This window comes from Ranitomeya imitator, chromosome 8, assembly GCF_032444005.1.
Source record: "Ranitomeya imitator isolate aRanImi1 chromosome 8, aRanImi1.pri, whole genome shotgun sequence".
NCBI classification, from domain to species: Eukaryota; Metazoa; Chordata; class Amphibia; order Anura; family Dendrobatidae; genus Ranitomeya; species Ranitomeya imitator.
This window is the reverse complement of record NC_091289.1, coordinates 85,508,662-85,522,168: the sequence shown is the minus strand read 5'-3', so window position 1 is coordinate 85,522,168 and position 13,507 is coordinate 85,508,662. Positions and strand designations below refer to the sequence as shown.

At 43.2% G+C, this 13,507-nt stretch overlaps 1 protein-coding gene across 2 annotated transcripts in view; it reads left to right on the top strand.

The window, feature by feature from the left end:
* Positions 1–13,507, top strand: part of FIRRM (FIGNL1 interacting regulator of recombination and mitosis) — a 693,335-nt gene that overhangs the window by 525,679 nt on the left and 154,149 nt on the right. The window contains exons 21-22 of one of the 2 annotated variants that reach the window (XM_069737142.1): positions 5,434–5,538; positions 9,410–9,469. In XM_069737142.1, coding sequence (XP_069593243.1) covers positions 5,434–5,538; positions 9,410–9,469 — 165 coding nt within the window. The remainder of the gene's footprint in view (positions 1–5,433; positions 5,539–9,409; positions 9,470–13,507) is intronic. The other variant, XM_069737143.1, reaches the window with a different exon arrangement.

The window sequence follows — 13,507 nt, the reverse complement described above, 5'->3', positions numbered from 1 at the left end:
TGTGTACGGAGCGGAGCCGTGTGTGTGTGTACGGAGCGGAGCCGTGTGTGTGTGTACGAGGTGTACAGAGCTGAACTGCGTGTGTGCAAGGTGTACATAGCGGAGCCGTGTGTGTACGAGGTGTACATAGCGGAGTCGTGTGTGTACGAGGTGTACGGAGCGGAGCCGTGTGTGCAAGGTGTACGGAGCTGAGCCGTGTGTATACGAGGTGTATGGAGTGGAGCCACGTGTGTACGGAGCGGAGCCGTGTGTGCAAGGTGTACGGAGCTCAGCCACGTGTGTAGGAGTAACTAGGTGTGGCCATTACATTACTGTACTCAGTGTGTGTGTGTGTGTTTGTGCGTGCATGCGTAGCGCTGCGGGTGAATGTGCAGAGACGTAAATGGTTTTGTGTGTGTACGGAGAGGAGAGGCGAGGGCAATGATGGGACTGACGGGGAGAGGGCAATAATTGGGATGGAGGGGGAGGAGGAAATGATGGATGTGGTGGAATGGGCAATAATGAGGGGGGGAAGAAATGATGGAGGTAGTAGAATGGACAAGGATGGTGGTGGTGGAAAGCACACTGATGATATTGGAGGGGGAGAAAATGATGGAGGTGGTGGAATGGGCAAGTATGGTGATGGTGGAAAGGACAATGATGATGGTGGTGGAAAGGGCAAAGATGGAGATGGTGGGGGAAAAGAAAATGATGGATATGGTAGAAAAGGCAAAGGAGGAAATGATGGAGGTGGTGGAATGGGAAATTATGGGGTGGTGGGGGAGAAAGCAATTATAGTGGTGGTGGAGAAAGTAAAGATGGAGGTGGTGAAGAGAGCAATGATGGGGTGGGGTAGAGGAAAATAATGGGCATATATGAGGAAACAGTTCAGGAGAATGGGGGGCATATCTGAGGAAACAGTATGGGGGATGGGTGCAGACAGTATGAGGAGCGAACGGGGGAATGTATGTGGACACAGTATGAGTAGCAATGTGAAAAATGTATGTGGACAGAGTACGGGGAGTGAGGGTGATGGGATGTGTGCAGACACAATATAGGGAGTCAGGTGAGCAGGCAGTATAGAAAGCGAGGGGGTAAATATATGAGGAGACAGTTTGGTGAACAGGAGGGATGTGAGAGGAGACAGTATGAGGAGGGAAGGGAATAGTGTGAGGAGACAGTATGCGGGAGAAAAGTGAGTGGGCACAGAATAGAAACTGAGCAGTAGGGGTGTAGAATGAGGGGACAGTGTAAGGGCACAGCCAGCAGAGGACGGTATACCAAGGAGGGGGGAGTGTAATCAGAGTACAGTACAAATACTGGGCCCTATAGAGGGGGACACAGTGTGAGAGGACAGTGTGAAGAGGGGACCGGTATGGAAAGGAGAGGTTAGAGTGAAGAGTATGTACCATAAGAGGGACAGTGTGGGGGTCATATTTTGGGCAGACAATATAGTGAGGGGCAATTTTTTATTCAGGAGCATTATAATGACACTTGTATCTTTAAGGGCGTCATGTGGAGATTTTCTGCAAAAGAGCGGACAAGATGGAAGTCTGCAGAGACGGCTGTGGATGAGAAAACTCATCATGGGGTCTGGACAAGATGAAGAAAAGAAGTAGAACGACTCCAGAGATGACGACATCTATAAGGTACCTGGATGTAAATGTTATTTGTGTGTTGTGAATTCTGTGGCAGAGCTCCCTCCTGTGGTCACAAGTGGTACTGCGGCTTCTGAGTTTCCTTCCTCAGGTGATGTGGTGAAGTCGTAAGGTGTTGCTCTATTTAACTCCACCTAGTGCTTTGCTCCTGGCCTCCAGTCAATGTTCTAGTGTTGGTCTTGCTTCCTCCTGGATCTTTCCTGTGGCCTGTCTGCTCAGCATAAGCTAAGTCTGCTTGTGTTTATTTTGTTGCTATATTTTCTGTCCAGCTTGCTTTTTGGGTTTTGCTTGCTTGCTGGAAGCTCTGAGACGCAGAGGGAGCACCTCCGTACCGTTAGTCGGTGCGGAGGGTCTTTTTGCCCCTCTGCGTGGTTGTTTGCAGGTTTTTGTGTTGACCGCAAAGCTATCTTTCCTGTCCTCGATCTATTCAGTAAGTCGGGCCTCACTTTGCTAAACCTATTTCATCTCTGTGTTTGTATTTTCATCTTACTCACAGTCATTATATGTGGGGGGCTGCCTTTTCCTTTGGGGAATTTCTCTGAGGCAAGGTAGGCTTATTTTTCTACCTTCAGGGCTAGCTAGTTTCTCAGGCTGTGCCCGAGGCGCCTAGGTCTGTCAGGAGCGCTCCACGGCTACCTTTAGTGTGGTATTATAGGATTAGGGATTGCGGTCAGCAGAGTTCCCACGTCTCAGAGCTCGTCCTATGTTTTGTGGGTTTTGTCAGGTCACTTGTGTGCTCTGAACTTCAAGGTCCATTGTGGTTCTGAATTACCTTATCATAACATTGTGATACTGACTAACTCATGTTTTTATTTATGTTAGGAGCATTAAAGGGGTTGTCCAGGTTTGTAATGAGTCTGCAGTCATTCTTTGTGACTGCAGACTTCTGAATTCTCACAGTGCGCCCTGCACGCTGTCAGGATTCTCTCGTGCTGGTGATTTACATACATGCGGTCACGTGCTGACTAGACATGTGTGGCCTCACTCAATGAAAATGAACTGAGCGAGGCCGGCACGTCTAGTCGGAATGTGGTCAGAAGTATACTAATCACATGCTTTTGCTGACATGACCGTCCACCGGCAAGGGAGAATCCTAAAAGAATTCAGAAGCTGCGATGTCAGGATTCAGCTCTGCAGGTTCCAGTAGTCGTCACATGGACACTTCACTCATATGCGACTTTCAGACTTGTGGTCCTGTGACAACGAGCTTCTCTTCTGCTTCTCTCAGTTTTTCACTGAATATTGAGAGCATTAGGGAGAGGAGCTCGTGGGTACATGACTAAGTGTGAAAATCACATATGTCCTGGGGGGGGGCGCCGAAATGAATTCTTGCCCCGGGTGCCAGAAACCCTAGATACGCCTCTGCTCCAGGTAAGTTTATCATTAACTAGGATCCCCAAGTCTTTCTCCCTGTCAGATTTACCCAGTGGTTTCCCGTTCAGTGTGTAATGGTGATATTGATTCCTTCTTCCCATGTGTATAACCTTACATTTATCATTGTTAAACCTCATCTGCCACCTTTCAGCCCAAGTTTCCAACTTATCCAGATCCATCTGTAGCAGAATACTATCTTCTCTTGTATTAACTGCTTTACATAGTTTTGTATCATCTTCAAATATCGATATTTTACTGTGTAAACCTTCTACCAGATCATTAATGAATATGTTGAAGAGAACAGGTCCCAATACCGACGCCTGCGGTACCCCACTGGTCACAGCGACCCAGTTAGAGACTATACCATTTATAACCACCCTCTGCTTTCTATCACTAAGCCAGTTACTAACCCATTTACACACATTTTCCCCCAGACCAAGCATTCTCATTTTGTGTACCAACCTCTTGTGTGGCACGGTATCGAACGCTTTGGAAAAATCGAGATATACCACGTCCAATAACTCACCGTGGTCCAGCCTATAGCTTACCTCTTCATAAAAACTGATTAGATTGGTTTGACAGGAGCGATTTCTCATAAACCCATGCTGATATGGAGTTAAAGTTATTCTCATTGAGATAATCCAGAATAACATCCCTCAGAAACCCTTCAAATATTTTACCAACAATAGAGGTTAGACTTACTGGCCTATAATTTCCAGGTTCACTTTTAGAGCCCTTTTTGAATATTGGCAACACATTTGCTATGCGCCAGTCCTGCGGAACAAACCCAGTCGCTATAGAGTCCCTAAAAATAAGAAATAATGGTTTATCTATTACATTACTTAGTTCTCTTAGTACTCTGGGTGTATGCCATCCGGACCCGGAGATTTATCTATTTTAATCTTATTTAGCCGGTTTCGCACCTCTTCTTGGGTTAGATTGGTGACCCTTAATATAGGGTTTTCATTGTTTCTTGGGATTTCACCTAGCATTTCATTTTCCACCGTGAATACCATGGAGAAGAAGATGTTTAATATGTTAGCTTTTTCCTCGTCATCTACAACCATTCTTTCCTCACTATTTTTTAAGGGGCCTACATTTTCAGTTTTTATTCTTTAACTATTGATATAGTTGAAGAACAGTTTAGGATTAGTTTTACTCTCCTTAGCAATGTGCTTCTCTGTTTCCTTTTTGGCAGCTTTAATTAGTTTTTTAGATAAAGTATTTTTCTCCCTATAGTTTTTTAGAGCTTCAATGGTGCCATCCTGCTTTAGTAGTGCAAATGCTTTCTTTTTACTGTTAATTGCCTGTCTTACTTCTTTGTTTTGCCACATTGGGTTTTTCCTATTTCAGTCATTTTATTCCCACAAGGTATAAACCGCTTGGACAGACTGTCCCACCTCAGCTGTAACATAGTAACATATTTATTAAGGTTGAAGGAAGACATTAAGTCCATCTAGTTCAACCCATAGCCTAACCTAACATGCCCTAACATTTTTTTCCAGAGGAAGGCAAAAAAAACCATGTGGCAAAGAGTAAGCTCCACATTGGGGAAAAAAATCTCTGCAGTTCATCCAGAGTGATCATGGGCCTCTTGGCTGCATCTCTGATCAGTCTTCTCCTTGTTTGAGATGAAAGTTTAGAGGGACAGCTGGGTCTTGGTATATTTGCAGCGGTATGATACTCCTTCCATTTCAATATGATCGCTTACACAATGCTCCTTGGGATGTTTAAAGTTTTGGAAATCATTTTTTATCCAAATCTGGCTTTAAACTTCTCCACAACAGTATCACGGACCTGACTGTTGTGTTCCTTGGTCTTCATGATGCTCTCTGTGCTTCAAACAGAACCCTGAGACTATCACAGAGCAGGAGACTATCACAGAGCAGGTGCATTTACATGGAGATTTGATTACACACAGGTGGATTATATTTGTCATAATTAGGAATTTAGGACAACATTGGATCATTCAGAAATCCACAATGAACTTCTGGAGTGAGTTTGCCGCACTGAAAATAAAGGGGCCGAATAATATTGCACGCCCCAGTTTTCAGTTTTTGATTTTCCACAAAAATTTAAAATAACCACTAAATTTCGTTCAACTTCACAATTGTGTTCCACTTGTTGTTGGTTCTTCACCAAAAATTTACATTTTGTATCTTTATGTTTGAAGCATGATATGTGGGAAAAGGTTGAAAAGTTCCAGGGGGCCGAATACTTTCGCAAGGCACTGTAGGTGAGGATCCCAGTGGTTGGACCTTTACTGATCAGTATTATCACCTATTCCATGGATAGGTGATATCTTGTCTTTTACGGGACTTTTTTAAGATTCCACATTTACCAGTAAGTTTGTTATTATTATTTTTCATTTATATATTCTTTACTTTTATGATTCAGTTGTCTTTTCTTTTCCAATTTTCAGGTTGCCGTACTGTCAAACGTGTCAGTGTTATTCTCGATGCTCCTTTCAGATAAAATGTGGATTGTTAAACAACATGCATTGGAGGCTTTCACACAGTTTGCTGAGGTATTTGGAAACTAAAGTACTTTTATTATGTAACTGACCTTAGATGTATTCATACGTCCTGGTTGCGAAGGACTACCTGACCTTTTATATATTGGTACGTCCTGGTGCTTTTGCACACACAGAAGCTCTACGCTCGTGATCACCTCTGGGTGCTCAGCAAATCTTGCTTACTTTCGTCTCTCACTGCCAGGAGCGGTGCCTGCACCACTCCTGGCGGTTTAACCCCCCCAAATGCTGCTATTGATATTTTATTAAATGTTTTTTTATTGTGTAAAAGTGCCAAAACATAAAAAATTATTTAAAGTGTAATCATACTGAACCAAAGAGTAAAGCTACCTTATCAATTTTACCACTTGCGTGGCAGCATAAAACAAAAACTATTTCAATTGTTGGCTTTTGTTCATTCTGCCTCACAAATATCGGAATAGAAAGTGATAAAAAAAAATGTAATGTGCTCATAAATCGAACCATTAAAAACATGAACTCACGCAAAAAACATGCCATCACACATGACTCTTTCTGCAGAAATATGGAAAAAATCTAGCTCACAAAATATGGAGATCCAAAAACTTGTTTATGCAAGAAAAGTGTGTTTTAGTGTGTGACAGCAGCAAAAAAAAATAATCTGGTATCACTGTAATCGCACCAACCCGAAGAGCAACGTTGTCTACTCACTTATACCGCATGAGCAATGGTGTAAAAATTTAATAAAACCAATTATTCACCTACTGTTATGTTCATTCTGCCTCCCAAAAATCGCAGTAAGGCTCTGCTCACATTTATCCTGCCCTCTGTGCTGAGCGCTTACACCTGGGTTTCCGTTTAAATCTATGAAATACATGATTCAGCTGGAACCCCTGGCAGAAGATTTCCTATAATGTGGCGGATAGAGTCACTTTGGATGTTCTCTGTCCTATGATCTGGCATTATCCATCTTTTTAGGCGTGCATAAAAGTGCCGTCGGCCACAGTTTTGTGCACCTCTATAAAGGACACTGCTGAACAGAGGCCTGACTGAGTCCAGAGTAGCTCTGCTGCCTAATTATAGTGAATGGATCCCTCAGTGGTTTCATCAGTCTCACATCACTCGCATATTTACCGTATATACTCGAGTATAAGCTAACCCGAGTATAAGCCGAGACCCCTAATTTTGCTACAAAAAACTGGGAAAACTTATTGACTCAAGTATAAGCCTTGGGTGGGAAATGCAGCAGCTACTGGAAAATTTCAAAAATAAAAATAGATACCATTAAAAGTAAAATTGATTGAGACATCAGTAGGTTAAGTGTTTTTGAATATCCATATTGTATCAGGAGCCCCATATAATGCTCCATACAGTTCATGATGGGCCCATGAATATGCCCCATATACAGTTCATGATGGGCCCATGAATATGCCTCATATAATCCTGTATGAAAGGTTAATGATGGCCCCATAAGATGCTCCATAGAATATTATGCCCCATATAATGCTGCATATAAGGTGTCACGGGGCTACCGCGACAGAGAGGTTCCAGAGAACCGCAGCGCTCTGGGCCTCGTTCACACACAGTGAACAGAAGCTCTTCTGTGTTCTGACCTGGCTGCTTTGTGCCAGCAGTGCAGGAGTTAACCTTGTTGCTGAGTTGCTATGAGCTGGGTCTCTCAGCTGCAGTGGATTTTGTATTCACCTCTTCTATATAGACCCAGCCTGGACTACAGCTATTGTTAGTGATCAGTTCTGCTGCCTGGCTTGGAGGTTAAAGGAGCGTAGTATTTGTAGCTTGGAGGTTTATTTACAGAGATTGGTGTCTGCTGTTTTGGTTGCATGTTAAACCTGTTTTCCTTCCTAGTTTTTTCCTGCTCTTCCCTTTTATGTGCTACCTCTGGTTGTGTGAGCATTTGGTGAGTTTGAGACTGTTAGTTACCTTGTCTGTATACCCTGTTTATTGTTGTATTCATACACTGGTGCAGTCCTCCTCCCTGGGGGGGAGAGGGGGCCACTGATAGGGCCTGCACAGGAGACAGGGATACGCTGGCAGCTCAGGCCTCCTAACCATCATAGGTACCCCTGAGATAAGGGAAAATCAGCGCCCCATTATAGTGGCAGGGACAGGTGCGGGTCCCAGTTCGCCGTCCTGCCCCTTTATCGCCGTTAACGGTGTGACATAAGGTTAATGATGTCCAAAACTTTAGAAAATTGCTGACAGCACATCAGATATAGTGATGCAAGTCCTAACTCCACTGGACCATATGGAAAGCGTACATACCAAAGTTGCAATGAAGGACAGCATCAGATCCAGGTGAAGTATCAAAAACAAAGTTCCTTTATTATGCCATATAGAATGCGACGTTTCGACCAAATAGGTCTTTTTCAAGCATACAAAACATCAAAAATGGCGAACTTATATAGGAAGTGGGGTCACAACGACCAATCCCCATGCAAGGCACGCCAAAACATTAAAGATAGTATAAAAACACCACATAAATACATCTATACATAAGTCATATTATACAAATAACACATATCATAACCTATATACATAATCCCTTAAAAATTCTCAGTTTCTTGTACAGACTGGGACGGATCATATACACAATATTGTAACCATGGTGATTATCGACCAATCTCTATGATCGTATTATATAACATGTCAGTACCTAACAAATGAGATTCCACATACCATCCCAAATCCTCACATGTTTAACTCCCACCAATCGGTATCATATACAGCTCATTGAATTCCATGAAGAATTAAATGCTATCTATACAGAGTTGAATTTCACCATGACATATTCCATTGAAAGGGTTCAATTTTTGGACACAATGGTTTATAAGGAAGGTGTGCTTTTGAAAACGGACTTGTTTCTGGAAAGTACAGACAGGAATAGTCTTTTGCGCTTTGATAGTCACCATCCTAAAAATATGATTGAATCATTACCCTGGAGTCAAATGATTAGGGTGCGCAGAATTGTATCAGATGATGCCTTATTGGACCCTAGATTGGAAGGTATGTGTAAGAAGTTTATTGATAGGGGCTACCCTAGCAAGAATGTATTACATTATAAGAATAAAGCTAGGGATTTGACCCAACTTGAAGTGAGGACTAAATAGGTTAGGAATAATGATCAATGCATTCCTTTTGTGTCTACGTTCAATACGGCCAGTAAACAAGTCAATAAAATTTTGATGAGACATTGGCATTTGCTTGGTGAAGGCTTTCCCAACACCATAGAGTTCAAACAGCCCCCCATTTTTTCTTATAAACGAAGACGTAACTTGAAGGACAAACTAGTTCACTCTGATATACTGTAGGTCCAGAGAAGGTCTCCATACAGAAAACGCTTGGTCCTCCTAGGATGGGGAATTTTCCCTGCCTTGGATGTGCCTGCTGTAGCAATATGCTAAAAGGAGACTCTTTTAATCATCCTCATACTGGCAAAAAATATTAATTAGAGAGAGATATACCTGTACCTCTAGTTTTGTTATTTATATGATAGTTTGTCCCTGTGGATTGACGTATGTGGGGGAGACGACAATGGAAATTAAAGCCCGTATTGGGAAACATAAGAGCACGATTAGGACAGAAAAGCTTGAGTTACCTATTCCGAAACATTTTTGTGAGAATAAACATACTGTTAGCCAATTAAGGTTTAGGGTTATTGATAATGTACTGGTACTCAGGAGGGGTGGTGATCGAGTTAAGATGCTAAAGCAGAAAGAATTGAAGTGGATCTCCAGATTGGGCACATTACAGCCTGGGGATTTAAACATAGAATATAGTCTGCAAATATGTGTCTGATATGTCCTGGGTTTTTCCTTTGGTCTTTCTTGAGTATATATGTATAGTCTTTTTAATTGATTTTAAATATGTGTGTGTTTTTCCATTTCAGATTTTAGTACATACAAGGGGATCAAGATACAAGAGGATTGATTATCCTAGATTTGACTGGGTGATTTATTCTCTAATTTTCCATTTTTGGGGTTAAAAATTAAGTGTGCGAAGTCTACTGCTGTGTGGTTTGAAACAAACGAGTATAAAATTGATGTAAAAAGATTTAGCCTTTATAGTGAGCAGCCATGCTTATATGGTCCAATATATGGATAGAAATAGCTTTTTCCTGCCATTTGTATATATATATCAAATATGGTGGGCTGCATTTTTGACCGATTTGAGGATTTTGATATGCAGATTGGTATACACTATTTGTAGTCAGTATATTTGTTATCTGTAGACATATACATAGATGGGCGTTACTGTTTTTTGTTATTATACCGTCTTATATCTTAAATTGCTGATGTATATATGGGCGTTTATGGTTTTTGTTACTATTTGGCCGGTATCAAGTCTGACTAATACATTTCTGCTGCGCTTGCGCAATTGCAATGAGTACGATATGGTAAGGGCCTTGGTTGTCCATGCGCATGCGCGATTGCGGCATTCGACGCGGTGACTCATGGGACATGAGTGTGTATTGTTTTCCGGCCGGCGCCCTCACGTGGGATGCGATAGTAGAAAGGGATGCGGTAAGGGCCATCGAGGTCTATGCGCATGCGCGATTGCGACTTCTGACGCGGTGAGTCATAGGATGTGGGCGTGTATTGTTCTCTAGCCAGCGTCCACACATGACGGCGTGCCGGAGTTTCTTGTGCGCCTGCGTGCTCAGGCGCTGAGTGGTTTGGGTGGGACGCCCTTTCTCCATGACAGGCTGGATTGTGAGTATTTTATACCCCTATTGGAGGCCAGACATGTGCGCCCTTTGACAAAATGGCTGGGCTGCTCATCTATTGGCTGAGAAGAAGACACACAGAAGACACACAGAAGAAGATGACTAACTGAGGAACTACGAATGAGGGCAGGCCAGTCAGAGGGGGGCAAGCACACGCTTTCTGGGGGTTGCCCAGCAACTAAGCTGTCTACCTGTGGAGCGCAGAGCCCCCTGGCTTCCACAAGCGACCTTCAACCTGGTAAATTGACCTCCAGCATTATACCTTTAAGCCTTGTATTATTATGGTTATATTGTACTCTGACTGTAACTCTTGATATATTGTGATGGTATATTTCGTGTAATTACCTAGTGCGCCCTTAAGGCAATTAAATCATAAATTAATTTTGGGCTGATCCTTTTACTCTGATTGCGAATCTTAGAATACCAAGTGTGGGTAACAGGGCAGTCTCCCCGGCGGCCATTTGCTCTAGGTGCAGTTCCCTTACTGACCTGAGAGCCATGGGGGCGCCGGAGAGCTGTGCCTGTGTAGTGACGTCACGAATTGGTGACGTGGGAGGAACAGGTGATCCTTCCGTCTATAAATTGTAAAGCGCTGCGGAATGTGTTGGCGCAATATAAATAAAATTATTATTATTATTATTATTGGCTGAGCGGACTGTTTACAAACACAGCATGTGACGTTTCATGTGATTGGCACACTAATGTGCATGTGGTTTTTGGGCTAAGATGTTTTGATTGGAGAACTTGTATATGATACCGATTGGTGGGAATTAAACGTGAGGATTTGGGATGGTATGTGGAATCTCATTTGTTAGGTACTGACATGTTATATAATACGATCATAGAGATTGGTCGATAATCACCATGGTTACAATATTGTGTATATGATCCGTCCCAGTCTGTACAAGAAACTGAGAATTTTTAAGGGATTATGTATATAGGTTATGATATGTGTTATTTGTATAATATGACTTATGTATAGATGTATTTATGTGGTGTTTTTATACTATCTTTAATGTTTTGGCGTGCCTTGCATGGGGATTGGTTGTTGTGACCCCACTTCCTATATAAGTTCGCCATTTTTGATGTTTTGTATGCTTGAAAAAGACCTATTTGGTCGAAACGTCGCATTCTATATGGCATAATAAAGGAACTTTGTTTTTGATACTTCACCCGGATCTGATGCTGTCCTTCATTGCAACTTTGGTATAAGGTTAATGGTGGTCCCATAAGATGCTCCATAGAATATTATGCCCTATATAATGCTGCACAAAGGCAGATGGCTCCATAAGATGCTTGATAGAATATTATGCCCCATATAATACTGCACAAAGGTTGATGGCCCCATAATGTGCTCCATAGAATAATGTGCCCCATATGCTGCTGCTGCGATTAAAAAAAAAATGACATACTCACCTCTCGTCACTGGTGGTCTGGTCTCTGTTTCCTGAGCAGGCAAGGACACCGGCACGCTATGTGGACAGGTGCGGGAGTCGCCACTGGCTCAGGACAGTGACACATGCGATATTCACCTGTCCCCGTTGCACCGCCGTGCACCTCTGTGTCTTCCGGGACTCTGCAGTGACTGTTCAGGCAGAGGGCGTGCACTAACCACGTAATTGGGCCCTCTGACCTGAATGTCACAGCCAGAGGACGCGGAAGACTGAACCTGGCAGTGGAATATATCGCATGCCTCACCCTCCCCCGTCATACTCCCTCCTGGTGCAGTCCCTGCTTCTCCGATGGTCTCTGGTGCTGGCAGTTTGCTCCTGTGTTCAGCGGTCACATGGTACCGCTCATTAAAGTGATGAATATGCGCTCCACACCTATGGCAGTGGAGTCGCGTCCATATTCATTACTTTAATGAGCGGTACCACATGACCACTGAACACAGGAAGAGCTGCAGAGACTGCGCCGGGAGCAGGTGAGTATGATGTGACAGCCACCACTCCTGCCGCTCCCCCTCCCCCGCTGACCCCCTGGGACAATGACTGGCGTATAAGCCGAGAGGGGCACTTTTAGCCTAAATAAATGGGCTGAAAATCTCAGCTTATACTCAAGTATGTACAGTAATGGAAACCCCATTGTAAGTGCTCAACGCAGAGCCCTGGATAAATATGATCCCAAATGTTATGTAAAATGTTCCCAATTAAAGCTTCAACTCAATCCACAAAAAAAGCAAGTCCCCACTCAACTCCGTCATCTGTTAACAGCAATATAGGGGGCTTCCACGTTACTGGTAGCACAAAGGTTCTGGAAAAGTGGTATGGCTTTTGACTCCCCAAAAGAAATCCTGCTAATTCTGCAGTCTAAAATCCAAATGGCCCCCTCTCTTCTGATCCCCACAGCGTATCTAAACCAAATTTAGCATCAACATGTTTGGCATATTTGTAGCAATGAGAGCCCACCCAATTTACGAGTGCATGTTTCCAGAAGCATGAGCTGGGCATAACGTACTGGGCACTACAATAGTAGACTTGCAATTTTCATTTAGCAACATCCTCTACTGCTTGTTTCAGAAAAACACCAATGGAGTCAAATCGTCACTACATCTGTAGATAAATTCCCAAAGGTGCATAATTTCCAAAATGAGGTCACTTGAGATTGGTATTCTGCTTTTCTAGCACTCATGGGCTCTATATATGGAGTCTGCAAACTACCGTATTTTAGGAAAATCTGCGCTTCAGGAGGCAAATGACACTCTTCCCTCCCGAGTCTCGCCGTCTGGCTAAGCAGTACTGTACAGCCACATATGGATATTTCCATATTCAGCAGAAATAGTGTGACAAATTTAGTGTCATTTGTACACATTTCCCCTTGAGAAAATGTAAAATCTGTGACTAAAACAATACATTTGTGGTAAAAATGTAATAAAATTATGTGACACATCTGTGGTGTCAATATGATCACTGCAATTAATTTATCTAAATAAATTAATTGAGAGGTGTAGTTTGTAAAATGGGGTCACTTTTATGAGGAGTCATGCAGTTCTGGCATCTCAGGGGTCCTCCCAGTGGGTCAAGAAAGGCCGTACTGGCCCCCGAGCCATCAAGGGAGGCCGCCATGACGGGGTCACATGCGAAAATCAGGGCTACAGGGGGTTAATGGGCATTGCGGGGTTAAGTGGGCTGCGGGGAGTTTTTTGAATTGGTGAGGGGGAGGGACCCAAAAGGGCGGAGTGGAGGAGCTTTGGGCTGAGAGACTGCAGGGCGGTTATTGGAAAACCACCAAAGGACACGTCAGCATTCGGCTGGAGCATTC